The sequence below is a fragment of the Tachypleus tridentatus genome, chromosome 3 (genome assembly GCF_004210375.1).
Source record: "Tachypleus tridentatus isolate NWPU-2018 chromosome 3, ASM421037v1, whole genome shotgun sequence".
Classification (NCBI taxonomy): Eukaryota; Metazoa; Arthropoda; class Merostomata; order Xiphosura; family Limulidae; genus Tachypleus; species Tachypleus tridentatus.
Window position 1 is genome coordinate 93,308,649 of NC_134827.1, and position 22,420 is coordinate 93,331,068.

At 32.8% G+C, this 22,420-nt stretch overlaps 1 protein-coding gene across 4 annotated transcripts in view; it reads right to left on the reverse strand.

Annotated features, from left to right (window-relative positions):
- LOC143247486 (uncharacterized) overlaps window positions 1-22,420 on the reverse strand; it is a 105,728-nt gene that overhangs the window by 25,473 nt on the left and 57,835 nt on the right. For all 4 annotated transcript variants that reach the window (XM_076495711.1, XM_076495710.1, XM_076495712.1 and 1 more), the window contains exons 13-16: window positions 21,214-21,309; window positions 10,767-10,829; window positions 6,570-6,743; window positions 1,472-1,549 (exon numbers count right to left, since the gene is read on the reverse strand). In XM_076495711.1, coding sequence (XP_076351826.1) covers window positions 1,472-1,549; window positions 6,570-6,743; window positions 10,767-10,829; window positions 21,214-21,309 — 411 coding nt within the window. The remainder of the gene's footprint in view (window positions 1-1,471; window positions 1,550-6,569; window positions 6,744-10,766; window positions 10,830-21,213; window positions 21,310-22,420) is intronic.

A 22,420-nucleotide genomic window follows, 5' to 3' on the forward strand; every position in this document is an offset into this window, starting at 1 on the left:
CAGAGAACAACGTTTTGACCTTTCTTGGTCATCTTCAGGTTAAACTGAAAATGACCTAAAAAAGTCGAAACGTTTTTCTCTGCTTTATGAGTAAAAGTATCAATATCCATCCATCCACACAAGTGGGCCTGAAATATAAAAACAGAAATACTGAAATTCCCAAACTTTTCTGTGTCATATGACTTATCTGAGCTCATATTTATATATGTAAAAATGGCTCGAGCCATATTTCTAATTGGTTGGATACTACAGCAAGTTATTTTTTATGGGCTACACAATTTTAAGTAAAAATCTAAACTCTGAAACTCTCGACCTAGATAATATCTTCTTCCTTTGAATTTTGAGGCTGTTTGCCAACAAACTTTACATAGCTGACAAATTTTTATAACCAATAGAAAAATCAAATTATTTTCTACATATATCTTACATGTTTTCCAGCCATAACCATCCATTAGCAGAACTGAGATGTGATTATCATACGTTACTGCTCTGAATTATAAAATAATTTAACCTATTCAGAAAGCCAGATAAATTCTGGTAAAGTTAGAGCATTTCATTCTAGCAACTGATACATACTGTTTAGAGTAACAAACTTACTTAAAAAGCCACACAAATTTTGTTTGAACACCCAAACTTGTAAGACTCAATCAAGTTAATTGAAGAAGGTCTGTGTTCAAACCACTTGAATACACAGCGAGTGCTACAAATCCTTGTTTTATCTACAGTTTATTTATTGTTATATATTTGTTAGCAAATGTAACTAATATTTAAGAATAAAAGACTTCTCTGCTTAGTTTAATAAAACTTTAGTAAAATGTCTAAATTTATTATAGTTAAAGCTTATGTGACATGAAACTTCACAATTATGAGGTGTCCATCTTAGCTTTATGGGAAATGGTTACTGGAATACTAGTGTGATTTATTGTTTTCAAGGCTTGAATAACCATTCCAGTCATACAAGGCTGAACAATAAAACGATATAATTAAAACAAAGAATGTGTGAAAAAGTTGAACTCTTAAGACAAGAAACTTGGGTCTTTCTGATCAGTACTGTAGTCAATATAGTGAGAAAGACAATGGCATTATTCATATTTTTGAATTTTTCAATTGGCTGTACATTGATGATTTTGCTATAGTTAGTGTTAGGGTAAAGAAAATAATAGAGGAAATGGAATGTTTAACAAAAATACAAATGAAAACAGTATGTTAATAATTTATAAAATTAGCTTAGAATACTACATATAGTAATATCAAATCCAGTAAAACTGTAATGTAAGGAAATATGAATATTGTTGAAAAATCACATGTTCTTCCTCTAGTAAACTCATTTGTTTTCTGAAGTTTGAAATTGTAGTTATAAAAGCATATTTAAAAGATTACACCATGTTTTCATCGTTTTGTTGCATACTTTGAGAGTAGTATTCTAAAATCAAGTCTAATAATAATTATTCATTAAGTTCTGTTTACTTACTTCTTTAATGTGAGATTTAAACTGATCAATCTCCTTTTGTAGTGTCTTCTTTTCAATTTGATGGTCTTCTTCCAACACCTGACAAATATTTGCTTAATTCTTTAAAATTATCAAAATTAGCTAATAATAAACACAATCCTCTCATGAAACAATTATTTTATCTATGTGGAAAGTTATAATTTCTCCATACTGAAGATGTATTTCCTATAGGTATTTACCTTCTCTTACATAAATAGCTATTCTTGTCCAATGCTGTTTTCTATATGAAAAAAACATTTTTTTATGCATGTCACAAGCCATTTATCTTCCCTCCATTAGAACTGATTGATTTCAGTGCATCTCTCATGAAAATCATCATGCTTTAACCTTCCACCAATAAGAATGTGGCATACTCTCACAATGCACACAACTCCTATTCAATTCTACCAAACTATCACTGAGTTTTAGCTGAAGCACCAGTTTTCAGTGTGGAGAAAGGGTGGAAAGTGTGAATGGAGATTAGTACCTACCTGAAATACATTTTCAGTATAAAAAAATGATAACTTCCAATATTGTACATTACCTCCACTCCCATAAGTAGCCAGAATCCCACAACGATCAGGTGGAATGTACGATCAAGCAACATCCTTCAAAAGTATCAATAGGATACTACCTAAGAGGAGACAAACAGATTCTAAAATATAATGTTGGGAACCACACTTGAACCAGGTATACTCTTTGTCCATGACAGAAAGATGTTACACATATGGTTTAAAAAACAAAGGAGCACATTCAAGTGGAAGAGAACTAAGGGCAGATTGGAATCTGAGCTATATAATATTTATGCAAGTCTATCCAAGAGAATTTAGAAGTGAGGAAAATTAAAAGGATGTGTCCTAGGTGTAGAATGGTTGGAGTTCAATGGACCATACCTGGCAAGTCAACTACATTAACAACCACACTACCAGAGACCAACATCCATGAGAGGGTAGAAAAGAGGATCATTTTAATTTAAAGGCCAGTGCAAAACAAGAAATTTCAAGACCAATAAATGGAGTAAATGTTAATATAAGAAAGTGATAGATCGATACGAAAACCTGACGTCTGGTGTTACAAAGGTATCTTTGTAATGTACACCATCTCCCTCAAATTGAAATTCACTGAAATTGCCTCAAACTCAGTAGCATCCTCAGAACAATAAGCATCAAGGGACAATGAAAGGGAAAGAACTAATAATCTGCAAGTACCTCCATCATGATCCACAACACTGACAGAGTAACAAGGGTATAAATGAAAGAGAAATATAGACATCTGTAATGCAAATGTGAAGACTTATGTTGATTGGTTCAATTCTAAATTCAAAACCTAGCCACTGGGATCTAACAACCATGTGGGGGTTGGATGAAGGATTGCAATCAAAGGGATGAACTGCAATTTTGATGGCTCACTCCCATTTCTATTTGTTACATGTTAGAGGATATCATATCATCTATCCAAAGAACACACCACTGCCCTAGTTTCAAACTGAACAGCTTTATAATCATATCTGTATTTAGTTTTTATATTATTATCACATTCAGGAAGATGCCTCCATGTTCCACCACTACAGTGGCTTGGAACTGAAAAGTGGTACGAACTCTGAAAGTAAATTAGAAGAAAAGGGGGTGGAAGTAACAGAGAGTCCAAAAGAATGACAACACCTGAAACAATGCAATTGGTGACCTCAAAACCCCATTTTTTAAAGGCAGACAAAACTGAATTATTCAATACAAGACATGGCAGAGATGGGCTGGTATCCTATTTTGTTTTACTCGTGCAGTCCATGGATAAGTATGGTTCAGGAGGGGCAGTTACATTATTTTGTTTTACCCATGCATTCCATGAGTGAGTATGGTCCAAGATAGACTAATTTATTAAGCAATTCAAACATAAGGATAAACCTACAAGCAATCTTGTGAAACACTCCATCTCTGTAATGTGCATTGCATGGTCATGCAAGTCAGTATGGCTTTACAGTGTGGATTTGGTCATGTTAAAGAATACCTGACCAGACACCACTCACCAAATAGTGAGATCCAAGCAATGAATAAGTAATAATAAAAAAGGGGAAAAGGCCCCTAAAAAGAAATATATATATTTTTTTTAATTTCACACAAAGCTACTCGATGGCTATCTGTGAAGAAGAAATAAAGATGAATAAAAACTAACTTACTCAGAGTCTGACTGAAGTCTGAAGAATGACTGGAAAGAATCCAAGCTTAAAGTTGGAGGACAGGAAGGGCTGGATGAAGCACCAGTGAGTGAGGTTGAAAAAGAAGTGATGGAGTCAGAGAAAAAGATAATGAAGGTAAGTTGGAGCTTAAGTCGCCAAGGAAACCACAGTTGAGTTGGCCAGTAAGGAGCAATCAAAGGAATCAACATGGAGTGAAAAAGATGACTGAAATCACCTGATGAAAGAAAAGACATATACCATAACAGAGGCAATTTAAGGTTCAGGCACATGGCAAAAGTATCAACACAAGTACCCTACCAGTGAAAAACAAGAAAAACTGAGAAACAACTCCATTGAATAGACAGGAAAGTTAATCTATGACAAGACTGAAAGCATCCAGAACATAGCATGCAATGATATGAATATGTAGCATGTGGCCTAAAAAAGGAGATCCAAAGTATGAATACTGAGGGATCAATAATAGTTGTAGCTTTGGTAATTGAGATAAGAAACCCATTTGGAATTATCAGAATGAATCATTACCAGATGATTTCTGACCAGATGGAGAAAATGAACAAAAGCACAACATACAGTGAAAAAGTCCAGGATGTTGATATGATAAGACCTTTTAGTTTAAGACCTGTTCCTCAAAACTTCTTTACAATCAACCCACACCCCAATCCCTAAAAGGATGCATCCATGAAGATGTGTAAATCTGGGCAAGAAAAAGGAAGCAGTATGCCTGTTCAACCATCAACACAGATAATTGATTAGGGTAGGAGGAAGGGTAATAAGAGTCAGCAAAGGACCCCTTGTGAGATTCCAGTGGTTGTAAAGAGCCCAACCTAAGGGGACAAGGGCTACCATATGAAAAGCAACATAAATTTGCAATCTCTAATAGAAAAATCAGTAAGAGCATGGAGAACTGAAAACTCTAGTGTAAGAAATTGAAGAGAGGAAGGATGTGTTTGACTGAAATGGGTGTTGAAGAAAAACACTCGTATGGACAAGATACTGGGTAGACACAGGAATGACTTCTCCAACTTGATTAACCAGCTCACTTGAGCCACCTCCAGGAGCAGCTGTTGGGTGTGATGAGTGGACTCCTGTTTGTAATGAAATAACAGTAGCCAGTCTTTTACATATGATAAAAGCACAACATGAAGGCATGTAAGTAACAAGTGAATGCTTTGACCACAAGATAAAAAACATATTGGTTTGAAGTAAGTCCAAAGGACAATGTATGAAATTCATAAATGATCCTATAGTGAATAAACCAAAAACAGAGTCAAGATTGACGAGATTTTGGGATATGCAAACAGGACCAACTCAGGTTGAGATAGAATTCTATGGTGAAATGGAGCAGACTGAGAAACTGATTGAGCAGGGGATAAATCTATTACAGGTTGTCAGTCTACAAATTTCTTTGGGACAATAAACAGTTTGGAGAAAGGAGATGAACAGGTTTGATAGCCTGTTGATATAGAAGGTCTTATATTACCTCTGATATATATTAGTTGGCAGTAGGATCAAAAGGCATGGGGAAGAAAACAGGTATCTGAGGTAAAGTAGGATGGTAAGAAATTGTAGAACAATTCCCTCTGATAAAATCTAAAGAACTAATAGATCTGTGATGATAGACTGCTAAAGGGGAAGAAATTCATGCAACTGAGCACCCGCCTGACCACAACCCACTGGGTAATCACCTTTAGTGTTGCCAACATGCCCATCTATGTCAAATAATATGATGAAATGAGAAACTCTTGGAAGAAAGAATATGTAAAGGTTGAAAAAAACTAGGACAGGAAAAAGGAATAAAGCTTTGTATTGGCTCCAACTGCAACAAACTTGTAACCAAAGATGAAAATGTAGTGTTGATGCACAGATTCTAAACTTGATTCCAAAGTCTTAGATACATGATCAAACTTATACTGCCTAAGAAAAAAGGTCAATTGCTAAGATAAGGAAGTGGTAAATAAAACAGAAAATCCATATGTGTAAGACAAGAGCCAAAGATGACAATTTAGCAAACATGGAGGTAATAAGGGAGGCTTTCTCTCAAAAAAACCTTTAGGGTCTCTGTGGGTCACCTTGTTAAAGAAGATATATATAGTAGATAAATACTATAGAGAAGTATGGGTAAATTAAAGCCATGAAAATTGAGCATGGGTTCAACAAATACGAAAATCTGGGACCACCACACATGTAAAAACTAACCCCATGGCAGTCATCCTGCTGACAAACAATTGTAAACAAGTTCATAAAATGCAAGGCATGCTGGCACCCTCAATCAACTGTGAAGCAAATTATTCAGCATGAATCCCTAATATCTGGGGATATGGAGAGGAAGAACTTTGATGCAATAAAGATAAGGATCATAAGAAATTAGGGAAATGGATAAAACATCACACACCTGATAAACCATGCTTAAATGTGCAGTATTAGGCCTAGCTTATTCTGCAGGTGAAGCACAGCAAAGCAAAAGAACATGATCTCTCTGGTTACAGTTAATTGATCCAAATATATTTTTTTTTACAAATGTTTAAACTATAAGTTCAATCAAGAATAAAAAAATAACTTACTTATGTACTAAAAGTTTTTAATGTACACATACCCTATAATACAAGCTTTCTATGATTATTCCAATGAGATTTAATGAATTATTTAACTTTGTTGGTTACCATGGTAAAAACTAGAAAAGAACTAGTCATAACGTTATTTTCTCACAATTTTTGTCCTTCAAAAATACCAGTGTTGAAGTAGAAAATACAACAACTGATGGGAATTAAGTGGGAAATTTTAAAACTAAACTCAGCAGGCATATATACTCAAGTAATAATGGGTGGTATATATTGAGGACATTATGGTCTACTGTAGCAAGGTAACAAGAAGCAAAATGCCACAAACCTGAAGTTTATCTTTCAATCTATCCATTTCTTCTTGGGCTTGTTGATATTTGTACCAATTCTGTTTCTTTTCCTCTTCTAATCTTCTTATTACTGCTTCAGAAGCTAATGACTGATTTGGTGATTTAGCTGATTTCACCAGTTCATCCTGCAAGTTTAATGCTTCCTGTTTAGCCTTAAAAATACAAAAAAAAACCATTGAGGTCCACTTATGAAAAAAATATTTAACACCATGAAAATGCATTTTAACAAAATATTGTAATTCTAATCAGTTGCATTCTTTCCTATTAAACACAACTGACTTTTAATATTCTACTTCACCCTCTCTGATTTATGAGTTTAATTAATTACACTTTTTAGAAACATTATGTTTATTTTACCTTTAACTCTATATTCTTTATCCAGTTACTTATGGTTTTTCAAGAAAAGTGTACAATAGCATTTCAACCACACTATGTCCATCATATGCTAAATCCAGTTGAGATAATATGCAGAATTTATCCTGAAGTGTACATTTATGGAATATTTGATATAGTCGTATAGTGTCCTGCAGAAATGCAAACATTTTTTTTATTTCTGAGAACTTGGAAGCAATAGCCAAAATTTTCTGCCTGCTTGTTATTATGATAATGGCAATTCTAGTGTCATATACTCTTGATAAACATTTAGAGTTCTCTGCTGGTATTAGAATTGGTTTATCCATAAGAAGCTTTCTACTGCCATAAAAGAAATATGTTGCCCTATCACACTAAATCTATATATTTGCCCCCAAGGACCCAGGATATTCTTAATATCCCACCAAATAAATGCCTGCCTAAAAAGTCATATTCATATTGCTGATTAAGAATATCAAAAGTAAAAGTACAAGTAATGACATTTTTTTTCTGGACATCAAGAATATCTTTCAGCCTTTGGGTATATATTTCAAAGAATGTTAATTAAGTTACCATAACAAAATGACAAAGATAAATAAAATTCATATTCTTCTAGTAACAGAAATATTCTTTGAAATGGAATAAAAAATTTCTGTTCAGCAGTTCCTTCTGGACTTCTATGAAAGTTGCTGGAGCTCTTTATTATATAACATACAACTTTAAATCCTCGATCAAATTATTGTATTTAATCCACAGTGACCCTTCAAAAATGCCCAAAAGGAACCCATGACTTTAATTATTGGATTAGCATGAAACAGGTTTGTCCCAGCAACTGCAATTTTAGTTTTTTGTTACATTTCTTTCATCCAAATTTCACTTTCTGTACCTATGTTTGGGTGATGAGTAAAGTTGATTTTCAACTTCTTCAAGGAAGATTCTATGTTACATCAGCAATTATTCATTGCAGTCATTTTCTTATGACCTCTCAAAATTTGATATAACCGTTCTGATGATGTATTGGCTTTTTGTTATAATGACCTCTCAAGATTTGATACAACTGTTCAGATGAGGTATTGACTTTTTATGGCATCAAGTTCAATATGTTGTTCCTCAGGTTAATTCACTTTAATGATCATAGTGTAACATAATATGATGACCTGCATGTTCTTCAAGTGATTCACAGTTTAGACAAGGTTCAAAGGGCAATAAAAAAATAAAACTTAATTATGTAGAGATGAATACTGTTATAAGCTTCTTAGGATAAATGAAAGTAACTTTGTGTTAAGAATTTTAAGTCATTCTAGAAGGAAAAAAGTAATTTAGATTTTTTTTTTGGTAGTTATAAGGTTTGCAATGTATTTAGGAAGTTTTAGGGATTACACAAAAAAAAATTTGGGATTTTTGAAATGATGAAAAGAACTTTAAATTTTAACATAAAAATTTCTCCGCAGACGGACTAATCAAAAGGAATACTCATTACACTCATGGACAAATCTTTTATTTTATTACAAATACTTTCCTAAAAAATATTATTTTTTGTATGTGAAAGTCTTATAATGTTAGCTGAAAGACTGTCAAATTATATACAAGTATTAAACCTATAAAGACTTTAAACAAGTACAAAGAGGTCATGTGGTCAGTCAAATTGGTAAAGCCCATGTTGAGAAAGTTAAAGCAGTTTGACATAGTGTCAAAGAGTCAGCATGGTTTCATTAAGGAAAAAAATATTTTTTTAAACAAGTTTTCTGACATTCTTTGAGGATGTTACTGGAAGAATTGATAAAGGAAATTCTGTGGATCTGGTTTACCTTGATTTTCAGAAAGCATCTGATCAGGTGCCTCACAAAAGACATATTACAAAATTTAAATCAATGAATGTGGGGGAAATGTTATTAAAATGGATAGAAAATTGGTTGGAAAGTAGAAAGCAGAGAGTAAAAATAAATGTAATTAGATCTGACAAAATCACAGCTATAAGCAGTGATAACTGCCTTTTACTATAAGCAGTTATTCAAGGCTCTGTACTGGGTCCTCTGCTGTTTGCTATTTATATTAATAATACTGACTCTGGAATGACTAACAAAATATTGATGTTTGCAAATAACATTAAGACTTTTGGGGTAATTAACTTTTTCAATGACATTGAAGACTCACAGGGAAATTTAGATCATTTGATGCACTGAGCCAGTAAGTGGCAGGAGATGTTTAACTGTCCAAAATGTAAGGTGATGCATGTAGGTTTACAAAATTAAAATTATTTTTATGATTTAAATGGGAGTACATTAAATACTGTGGCTGAAGAAAAAGATCTTGGTGTTGTAATAGAAAAATCACTTAAATCATTTAAACAGTGTATTAAAGTTAGGATTTTGAGTAGCATGTATATAAATGTTGAATATTATTGTTTCACTGTACAGATCACTTGTAAGGTCTCATTTACAGTACTGTGTACAGTTTTGGACTCCTTCCCTCAAGAAGGAGACTGGATTGTTGGAGAAGGTTCAGAGAAGAGCCACTAGGATGATACCTTGGATTGTGGAATTGTTCTATGCAGAAAGACTAAAACTTTAAACTTGTTTTCTCTTGAAAGAAAAGGGTCAGAGATGATTTGAGTGAGGTGTTTAATGCTACTGAGGGTATTGATGATATAGACCCATCAAATATTTGTATTTAGCAGTGAAAACAATAAAACAAGAGATTATAAGTTCACATTTTGGAAGCATAGGAGTCTTTTGTAGTTTATATAGTGTTACTTTTCAAATAGTTGGTTTTTGCAATGATATGTTGGATTGGATGAATACATGGGTAATAAAGGGGTGGTTATAGATGAAAGCTGGAAGGGACATCCTTGATGGGTTAATAAGTTCTTCTTTGTTCATTTAAAATGTTTTGAGTTTTATATTCTAAAAACAAACATAATGATAGTTATTAGTCAAGATCATAAATTTATTTGTCAAATAGGAAATGTCTTGGTTAGCTTAAAAAATAATTATAGTAAGATATTTTTTAACAAAAAATATGTTTTTCACAAAATGCCCAAGTGCCAATCTTCTAAAATGTGTAATTTGAGAAACTACTTAAAAAACAATCAATCACAATAATGTTAATATTATGTTAGAATAATGTAATGGTCAAAACGTTACAAATCTGGCATACACCCTTATTTTTTCTGTTTGTATACACAGGGAAGACTATCCGAGTCAATTTATTTGAATATAATTAATTAACAAGCCTCTCAATTAATAGATTAGCAAATACCAATAATCATACAGCTCTAGAGTAGTTGTCAAATTAACATTAGGGATGGTGGTCATAGTAGCTTTATACAAAAACAAGCAAATATTGCAGTTCCACAGCTGAAAGACAAGCATGTTTGGTGGCAATGGGAAGTGAATCCAAAACCCTAAAATCTCATATGAGTCAACCCTTCTTACATGGCCCAAGCACTATGAGCCAAAAACTGAACAAGCTATAAATCAATCAAAATAATAAGTATAATTTAAAACATGAATTTCAATTAGTTAATTATGTTAGTGATATTGATTTAATCATAATTCTAATTAATCAATTATATTACATTAAACTAATTAATGAATTTGACATTCATAGATAATCAATTAATTTAGTTAATTACCAAGCTCTACTTTAATGTGCTACTGTTTCCTGCTACTATGTTATTTCCTTTTGCTACTCTGTGATAACTTTACAGAAATTTTTTGTCCTGTTGTTATAATGTTACTTTTGATTCCGCTACATCATCACTTTATAAAACTAACTGGTTTAACAATTTGGGTGGATGTCAGTGTTAGAAAAAACAAACTTACTTGTTTATACAAGTTTACAGCTTTCTCCTTGTCCTGTTTGAGCACTTTAATGGTGTACTTCAGCTATAACAAAATAATTATTTATAAAATGCAATAAAGCAAAATGCAAAATGTTTTAATTCTATGAGTATTCATACTAAGTTGCAAGCACCGTAACGATAATACAGAGAAATCAATTTGTCTTTTCTTACATCCAGAAGCTCATGTTCCTTGTTTACCGTCATATTTACACACAACTGGTAACAAAACAGTTAGTTAATCAAATAATGAAAACAACTTTACCACTAAATTATTTGGATTTTTCTTAAGTTCATTTTAAAATCATATAATTTGAGGAAAGACATTATTTTCTTTCACTACTCAAATATTAGAAAACAAATCCAGTAAAATCCAAAGTTTGATGTTTTTACACTTATTATATTTTATAACTTTTATTCCAGAAATCTCCAGGTTTTCTCAATGATATGTGATGCTTCAAAATTTCTTTTGTTCCTTAATCTATCAAAATTCATATTCTAAAGCAAAAGTTTTAAGCATAGGTTAGAAAAATGAATTATTTTCATGATAAAACTTAAGTCGGATTAAAACTGTCACTCAGAATAATTGTGAAAAAATACTGCTGTTTCAAACAAGGAGGTGGTATTCACATGTACTGTTTTTCATACATCCATTCACAACTCCAGTTTTATGGATCAAGGTCATCTGTAGAGGTAATTGTTCTACAGAAGAAATTAACAACAGACTGATGTGAACACCATTAATATTGTTGGTATTTGCTATGTTAGGTTTCCCCTTTTAGAATATTTCACAATGTTTCAACACATCTCATCCAATTTTCAGTAATGTCATCAATCATAGAGTATTTACATGCTACCCAACGTTTAGTAACAATCAACATTGTATGGTCTTACTACTTTGATTTCTATGGTTCCCATCAGTTTTACATCTAAAGAGTTCCTGGTATTTCAATCACATCCATATTTCAAGTTATAGTGATGATGTGAGTGATTAATAATTTTGTAAGATGTTTATTTTCATAAGAACATACTTTCTTATACAAAACATGTTTTGAAATTTATTACTTAGTCCTAAAAGAAAATAATTTTAAATTATTTATCTTGAACTTAAACACAAAGAAAGAAAGTACTAGTTTTAAGTTATCACATAAGAAATTATATATTTGTCATTTAAAATTATATACTGCCAGGCTTCGATAAAAATATTTTGTGATAATTAATTTAAGTATTTTCCACCATTGGAGGAAATGAATGTAGTATTACTAGCAATCTGAAAAAACCAGAATAATTTCATTATTTAAACTTACCATTTACAGTTTTTTCCTTCTAATGTTGCAAAATAGTCCAGTTGCAACTGTTATTAATTAAAGAACATTTTATCTAAATGAACTCAAAATTTCAGTTTCACTGTTGTCAGTACAAGAAATGCAGCTTTATTATGTTGAAAGGAACATTCTTAAAAGAGAATCATTATTAATACCAAAACATAAATATCATTTTTCAGAGAAATGATAGATATTTCCTTGACTGTAATAATTAATGTTTCCTAAGAGCTATTACCCTCATGGTTATCAAGATTTTTAACATGCCAGCTTACTATGCAATCACCATTAAATTATAATCCTCCAATAATAGGAGGATTACATATTTCAACAAAGTTTCATTCTTGATGAAACAACAGAAACACTTTTGAAGTGGAAAGGTGAATATCTAACTGAAATATAAATTCAAGTAAAGAAACTATTAGCTTCAGAAATGCTATTCACAACAAAATAAACAGTACTAGAGTTCAACATTGATAAGATGATAGAAGGCTAATGCAGGTAAAGAAATTATAAAGATGAGCTCCTTTCCAAAACTATAGCATCAGGAAGGAAACAAATCCATGAAGCATGTCACCCACTGGCTACAGAAATACTTACCAGAATAAACAAGTGCAGAGAGAAACGATCTCAGACCTTCATCCCAAGGAGAACACAAGACCCACCTGGCTGGCCTAACCACACAAAATGGCTTAGTTCTTAATGTACTGGGTTGGTCTATATTATACAAGCTCAACATTCAACTGAAGGGTGCAAGTTATCACTGATCTCAAGAGGAATTCTTCTTACAGACCTTCTCAGCACAGTGTGACTGGTGAAGCTAGTTTTCTTCCTTTACTCTACTAAAATGAAAACAATGAAATGGAAGAATTGGTGTGTGAGTAGAATGTCTGAGTGACATAAGGCTGTCACATCTGCATGAGGTTCCATACTGTTAGACTATGCAATGGGTTATACCAAATATAAAAGGCAGCAGTTTTAAATTTATCACTAGACCAAGGGCCTTTCATTCAGTGAGGTCCCAAACTCTATATTAAAAATGTTCGTGTACATGTTTCATATATTGTGAAAAACCAGAATTTTGTATTTTTACCATTTAAGTAATAACAAACTTTGTGTTTTGTATTTCAATTACTATTATATAACATTAATCTTGCCAACTTTCCAGATTCACTAGGAGTATTGCAGGACTGTATATTTATTCTCCTTAATTCCAGAAGGATTGCCAAGTATCCTAGAAACTCTAAAAACACATTTGTTTGCTATGAAATAAAGAAATAACATACATAACATTAGATAAGCTAAAATGATTTTTAAAAAAATCTAGTACATGTAGTGAAAATAAACAAACAATTATTTCTTACAAAAAATTAGAATGTTTAATTTGGTGTTTTTATACATATTTGCTAAAATAATAGCTTGCCATAACCTTGGAAACAGTTTTTTTTTTTTTTTTAAATACATGAATCATTATTAATCTATCACTTGCATGTTATTAACCTTTATATGCTTCCAATTTTTAAATGCTCCATATGTATTATGGAAAAAAACACACACACAGATGCATTTATTTGGCATAAACATAGTAATTATACACAGAAGGGGCACCAGATTTCAGCTTACAACCACGAGTTGCAACATGCATTTTGCTATCCAGTGGTCATTCTGCCCCGACAAGTGATGTTCAGTTAGCTAGCACCCACAAGTGAGAATAACTGCTGCAAATGCCTAATGGAAGGAAATTTTGCAAATATAGGTATTTAAATCACATTGTGTAATAAGACAAACAAAAAGGGGTATATCAGTTCAGTGCAGAAAAAAAGAAAAGAACAAAAACTAAATTAAAAAGCCTGAAAAGGTAGGTTGGTACAATTTCTCATTTCTTAGAACATTGTGTGAACAATTGTGAAGGAAATAGCTCATCTGAGAAAACAACCAATGACAAGATGCTGGTGAACCTTAGCTTAATCATATAAATACAGCCACAACTAACAATAATTATTCAATACATAAACAAACTGAAATTGAAAAACATTCAAGTCCAGCTATTAACTACTCACAAGATATTGCTTTACAGACAGATATAATTACCAACAGTAAAATAATGGAGACATGAGAATTAAAATGGGAATGTCAAGACCACAAGGGAAATTATTTTAGAAGTTTGTAAGAACAGCATTTTTGTTGTTTAAAGTTGAACAGTGAAATGAAAAAACGTGAATGACCTGTATGTTGCACTACAAGTGTGTGTGTGTGTGTGTGTATTATTATGTTTGCAAATTATTCCCACATAAGAAAGTAGGCTTTGCAAGTAACATGTTTACAAGTTTTCTGTGACTGGAAAAAATGTCACATCAAACTGACTGAGCATGAAACAAAGACCACATCTCTGCTAGGTGTAAGTTTAAGCCATTGTACTAATTCAATCTATTGACTCTAAACTCAGAAAACAGACAGACAGTGGACAAAGATACTAGCATGAAGGTTTGAAATGTGTTGTAGATACTGTAAAATCATTGTGTAAGTCATGATTATGATTTAGAAACCACAATAAAAGTTTAATTAAATTCAAACAGGAAAGGCAATTATTTATCTTCAGTATTTTAGCAAACTTGGTGATTTTTTAAAAATAGTTTGGAAAGCTGTGTTAATTGAATTAATAAGTTACAATTCAAAACAGTATATACAATGTGGCGCCATCTATCAAATGGTACAACAAATAAAAATCCACAACAAAATTTCACACTGGATATTCAAGATTCTTTATCACAGAACACAATTTTCAATAAAAGTACTCTCCTCACAACAAGAATACAACTTTCAGTAGGACTATAGATGAGGACTATAGGCAAAATGAGAAATCTGTTTTTGTCCAGGTGATGAACTTTAAAAAGATGTAGGGGTGGATGCTATAATAAATAACACAAAAATCCTAACTTTCAAACAATTTCACTATAAAATAACATATTATTATAGTATTGATTATTACCTCACCAAATTCACTATGTATATATATTTAAAACATGGTATACACTGTGCAATGATCCAGGTTACTTTGTATGAAGAAGTAGTGGTGGAACAGGTGCCTTCTGTTACCTGGTTTCAAAACCCAATTATTATCCTTTCACACCATTTCATGCTACTAATTAATTGAAGTGTCTTAAACAATGAAGTTCTAATGTCATGGGTCAAAGTAGAAAGTGAGTACAGCTCAAGAAATTACTCTCAGTATAAACTTCATTTGAGTTTATGTATTACTGTAACAGTGATGGTCATTTTTTCACTGCATTCCTCCATAGGGTGCTTGTACCTTCTCCAAGATACATTAGACATTTGTGTGCCCTTCCTCCACATTGTGAAAATATTGTGGAATAGAAAATTTAATGAAATTGTCTTGTTTGGTGTAAGAACATGGCACCATTATTGAATGTAGTTAATGTTAACTTACATCAAAAATTATAAATGCTCAACAGCTTAAAAAATGTCAGTGGAGAGGGTTGTGACCCCTCAATAACATGCCCCTTGTTCCAAATATTATCCCACAAAGTTTGGTTGAGATTGGTCCAGTAGTCAAGTAGTTAGATAATGGACAAATAGACAGATATACTAATTTTTTCTTTATATATACGTTGGTACTGAGCAAGTTAGACACATAAAAGAATGATTCTTTTTAATTCCTATAAAATCTCACACTGCTAAAAATTTAAAGGAAGTTGTACTAAATACCTTACTGAAAACATTCACGACTTCAAGCAAGAATTAAAAAACAAGCAGTTGCAGAAAAAATGTTGAAATAAATGCTAGAGTTCTCAGAGGTTTACTGCACATGGAAGATGTGTGGCTCTCCTACTGGTGGACAGCTATAGTCTAATAATCACATCATAGGATGGCACTATTCACATAAATAGATGGAGGGTAAGAGCTTTGTTCACGGCTTGAGGTATATAAAAATATTTTTGGCAGATGCATGATGTAATATCTCTTATTTTTGTGAAGAGGTGAGCCAAAATACCTTTAGCATCTAATCAAAACCAAGTACTATCTACTGGATGTGTTACTTCAAGTCATCAACAGGGCAAATCTACTTTTAGTTTAACAGCTATTAAACATTCATTACCAATGTGCCACCAAACCAACAAATACAAACGATTCATGCTCGCACTGTTGCTGAAACAATTCATATATTGTTGTATACCTCGTAGTTTTATTACACAATTACATTCCATTACTGTAAATGGTTTATCAGTTTACTGCTACAGTTACAACTAACAAAAAAATTTCAAATAATTTGAAACCTTTTGGGTCAATAAAACTTTTATATTTTAACATGGTATTCATTCCATAAGTTTAAGACAGTAACATATAATCATATTTAAATGATAATGTAATTTAAAACCAGAACTGTTGTGATTAATTTTATTTGTTGACAAGTTTGTTGTCATGTATATCTGTTATCACAAGACATAATATTATAAGTAAAACATGAAAGAATTATTTAAGGATTTTATTCATTTCACATCTTAAGGAAATAATAAAAAAAAAAAATATAGATTACAATACTATATTTAAATTATTAATTGCCCTTTGAGTATTCACTAATGAGGCCTAAAATGTAACTCAATACATCTTGGCCGAGACTGACGAATGTACAAGTACTGGGTATCCTAATCAGGTATAAGTTGACAGGTTGTCATTAACGTGAGTTGTGTATGGATGGGTGTCACAACCTGTAAACCCTGTCCTTTTACAGAATGTTACCGAACATGGTATTATGTATATGCTGTCAAAATTACCTACTATTCATTTTATCCTACACCACTGAATCAATAACAGTTTGTGGTAGAAGAGAAGAAACACCAGTTATGACATAGAAAAACTGCAAAAATAAAACCCTGTAAATATGCATTTCAGGGGTTCTAACGATTATGAAAATATAATATGCAAACTCTATGATGAAAAAGTTACTTATTCCTGACATGAGCACCATGTTGCACTCCAACCCGTCTGAATCAGACTGATGTTGTAATGCACAGACATATTTTGAGAACAAACATCTTTGTAACTCATCTGTTTTTCTGTGTTCAACATACTTGTACAATTTACTAAAAGCTTGTCATATTTTATACAACATCGTGCAATAAATTCGGAATTTTAGTCAATATTCCTACTCCAATACTGAATGGGTTCAATGAACTAAACCTGGTACACACACTGGGCTAATGAAAAATTTTTGATCACAACATGAATAGCAGTTCAGTTTATTACACTTATTCTAACAATGTTTCCAACTGAATTCTCTGTTTCTTCCTTTCTTTTATTAACAAATTTTAGGCAATAACCGATAAAAACTTAGACTAGAAACACAAATTTGCTGAAGATGGATTGAGAAACTTCCACATTCATTATCCAATTCAAGATTTCTATCAAAAGAGTCTTGTTCACTAGCAGATGGAGGTACATCGTTTGAAAACTGTTACTCATCATACTATCAAGTCAATGTGTTTTTAATGTTCATGAAAATGAAATAAACCCAATGGTATGGTTGGTTGTTAATAAAAATGAACAATAAGAAAGTGAGAGATGAAATTTAAAAAATTTTCCAAGACACTATTTTGTTGAAATCACTGAGTTTCCATGGTTTCAAGTATTAAAATCAAGTGTTAATTTTCAATGACCCATGTAATCCCTGATAAACACTTTGATCAGACCCTGTAAACAGTATTTTTCTAGACATCATTGTAAATTACAGAGAATGATAGTTCAATTAATATTTTGTCGCATATGAGAAAACCAGTTTAGTTTAATTGAAAGCATAAGATAAAACAGAAAAATTTCTAAATAAATGTTGTTCTCAGAAAACCAGTGAGTTAACAACAAAGTTATCCTTAATCCACATCTTTCTCCTATTGTACAGGCACGATACAGATACCGTCATAACCTAAGTCATCACAGCTTAACAAGGTATAGTTCTTCATAATGATTTAAACTTGAAGGATATATGTAACTATGCTGTAATCAACTGAAAAATTAAGCAAAAGTGACTGCTAACAAAAGAAGTGTTTGACTTAATTAGTCAAATTAATTAAGATTTTAAGAATGAATAAGCAATAGTTTTTGTAACTGCTATTTTTACAAGTTTTAAATAAATATTGATATTGTTTAAGATATCCGCCTACTTGACTGTCAACATTTGATGACAAGAAACCCACTTGAAGTCAAGACGGCTGACTTAGATGATGACTGAAGATGACCTAAGAAGGTTGAAATGTTGTTTTCTACTTTATTTTAATAAAAGTTTTATTACCCCTACCAGCCATCTTGGGATACATTTAAACTTCTAAAGAGTTCACAACCTATACATACTGCCACAACTGCATACAAGGTCTGTTCAAAAAATATGCGGACTGACGTCATAAAACAAAATGTACTTTATTTAGAAGTTACAGGTCTGGGACCCCTTCAAAGTACTCTCCTCCCCAATGCACACACTTATCCCAACGGTGTTTCCACTTGTTGAAACAGTCCTGGCACGCTTCTTTTGTAATGTCCTCCAGCTCCTTCGTCGCATTTGCCTTAATCTCGGAATCGTCTCAAATCTTCTTCCTTTCAAGGGTCTTTTGAGTTTGGGGAACAAGAAAAAATCACAAGGAGCAAGGTGAGGTGAGTAGGGGGGTAGGGAAGAACAGTGATCGAGTGTTTGGCCAAAAATTCACGAGTTCTGAGGGCCGAATTTCGCAGCAATGCGGTGCATCTTCAATTTTTCGATCAAAATCTCGTAACAAGATCCAACTGATATCCCACACTTTTCAGCAAGCTCCCTGACAGTCAGACGTCGATTTGCCCGCACCAGGGTCTTGATTTTGTCGACGTGTGGGTCGTCAGTTTACATGGAAGGACGTCCAGGACGCTCATCATCTTCAATGGACTGTCAACCATCCTTAAAACGTTCATGCCACTTGAAACATGCTGTACGCTTCATAGCAACATCACCGTAAGCCGTGTTAAGCATAGCAAAAGTTTCAGTCGCAGAATTTCCAAGTTTAACACAAAATTTCACAGCAAGTCGTTGTTCCTTCAGATCATTCATTCTGAAATACGCCAAACGAAAAAAATCGCACTTCACTTAAAACCGGGTAGCTAATACACAAACGAAGATATCTGCAATCGGGAAATGGCGTTGTAATCAGCTGATCTGTGCAAACCTAGCGACACCAAGCAGATTCCCCTGGAACCAACTGGAGCCGCTCAATTCAAACAGTCCGCGTATTTTTTGAGCAGCCCTCTTATTCCAAATGAGTACTATATGTAATAGGTTTACCATATAACTCGTAAAAAAAAATATCTTGTTATAACAAACATTCTAACAAATGAATAAATTGTCAGACATAGAGTCATGTAAAAGTTAGGATACCCTATGAAAGCCTGTGTATTTTTGTAACATTTTTGGATATATAGATATTTAATCTCAATTTCAACAATATTGAGAGATTATAGAAATATAACTAAACAATTAAAACTAAAGAAAAGACTTTTCAAGATCTTCTGTAAATGTAATTTACAAAAATCCATATTCTAACTGAGGAAAAAGTTAGGACACCCTACCCCCTAATAACTAGGGTTACCCCCTTTGGCTAAAATAAGTGCAGTGAGATGCTTCTTGTAGTGATCTACCAGTCTATGACATTGGTCTGAAGAAAGTTTGCCCCACTCCTCAATGCAGAATTCTGTCAGGTGTGAGATGTTTGAGGGGTTTCTTGCATGTACAGCCCATTTCAAGTCACCCCACAGCATCTCAATGGGATTAAGATCTGGGCTTTGACTCGGCCATTCCAGGACTCTCCATTTCTTAGTTTTCAGCCAGTCCTTGATGGACTTACTGGTATGTTTTGGGTCATTGTTGTGTTGCAGGGTCCAGTTCTGCTTCAGCTTTAATTTTCTTACAGATAGGCTCACATGATCCTCAAGCACCCTCAAATACACAATAGAATTTATGTTGGATTCTATGATTGTGAGCTGTCCAGGTCCTGCTGCTGCAAAGCAATCCCAAACCATGACACTTCCACCTCCATGCTTCACAGTTGGTATGAGGTTCTTTTCTTGGAATGCTGTATTTGGTTTATACCAAACATGTCCTCTGTTCTGGTGTCAAAATAATTCAATTTTGGACTCATCTGTCCAAAGAACATTATTCCAAAAGTCCTGGTCTTTGTCTACATTCTCTCTGGCAAACTTCAGTCTGGCCTTGATGTTTCTCTTAGAGAGCAAAGGTTTCCTCCTTGCACACCTCCCATGGAAGTTAAACTTGTGCAATCTCTTTCTGATTGTAGAGGCATGCACTTTCACATCAACAGTAGCCAGAGCCTACTGTAGGTCCTGTGATGACATGTTAGGGTGTTTGGAGACCTCTTTTAGCATCTTGCAGTCTGCTCTTGGGGTGAACTTGCTTGGATGACCAGACCTGGGCATGTTCGCAGTTGTTTTGAAAGCCCTCCACTTGTTGACTATTTTCTGGACAATAGAATGGCTGATTTCAAAATCTTTTGGGATCTTTTTAAATCCGTGTTACCAGACTCATAAGCTGCTACAATTTTCTTTCTGAAGGCCTCAGACAGCTCTTTTGCTCTCACCATGGTGCTCACTCTCACTTCAACAGTCAGGAGCACACCAAATTAAATGTCTGAGGTTTAAATAGGGCAAGCCTCATTTAAAATACCGAGTAACGATCTTTTAATCATGTGCACCTGGTTCAACTGTGTGTGAGTTGAGCCATTTTAAGTGGGAATAAATGTGGGGGTGTTCTATGTTTTTCCTCAGTTAGAATATGCATTTTTGTAGAATTACATTTACAGAATATCTTGAAAAGTCTTTTCTTCAGTTTTAATTGTTTAGTTATATTCCTATAATCTCTCAGTATTGTTAAAATTGAGATTAAATATCTATATATCCAAAAATGTTACAAAAATACACAGGCTTTCATAGGGTGTCCTAACTTTTTCACATGACTGTAAGTAGCTATTAATGAACTGAGGATCAGAAACATTATTTTATACCATAAGCAAAATATTTTAGCAAGAAATTAATTATAATAAAATACACATTAAATATTACCTCTTCAAGTTCTTCTTTGTGCTGAGTTAACATTTTCTGTAGCTTGTCTCTTTCCTCTAAAACCTCTCCTGTGTCATTATTTACTGTTGAAACACCCTAAAAAAATCAAGACAGATGTGACAATAAATATATCTGTGGAGCAACTTGATGTTACTATTAGATTTACATTTGAATTTTACAAAATATGCTATCTCACGGAAAGAAAACCCTAAAGTCTCACTCAGTAAATCTAAAAGAGGTTTAATAGTAGACAAGGTTATTTCTATCAACTGTGATCTGAAAAAGTATCTATATATATATTAGTATAAAAATAAAGTTCACTACAGAAATGGTTATTTATACATTTCCCAAATTTTTTACTTTAAAGATTACATTCAGTCATTCTGCATGTGACAGTTTGTGATGAAGCTATACTAAAAATATCCCAAGAATAAATAATTTATCATATTTGGAGTTGACCAATTATTCACTAAAAAAAAAGAGGTAATCAACTTTTGTTATATAATTGTTTCAAAGATAGATCATTTATCATACTTGAAGTTACCCATTTTTTTTATTAAAAAGCAATAACTTCCACAGAAAAAACGTCATAACTAAGAAACTTAAGCATGAAATACAAAAAACTTCAGAATCTTCTTGGCAACAGAAATTCATTAAATGAAAGAAATGATTATTTCTGCTGTTTCACAGAATGACTATGTTATATAAAAATAACAAGATAAGTTCTAACATGTCTGTTTTGAAACACCAAATATACAATCTATTTACTTTCTCTTACTGTAATATAAAGGATAGACGAGAGGCTTTACCTTTGTAAAACTAAGAGAAAAGTTGAGTTAAAAATAATGCAAGCTAGTATAAATTTTGTTTTACCACATGCTGAACATGTGTACATTGTCATCTCTGAAAGATTATTACAAGTGTAATGTTAATGGTACCATACGTTTTTTTGTTTCAACATCAAATAGTTGAAGACTTTCAAAAGGGTAACAGCAAGTAAACATTAATTATGTACAATGTACTGTACTGATTGCAGGTAAGAAGCTCAAATGGACTACCATTCCTTCCCCACATCCTAACATTCTATGACCTCTACTTTTTCTAATCCTCTCATGGATGTTCTGTATGGAGAATATATCCATAAAACTTCACGGACTGTATCACTAACACTGCACTGGAAATGACAAGCAAGTAAACCAATGAAGGA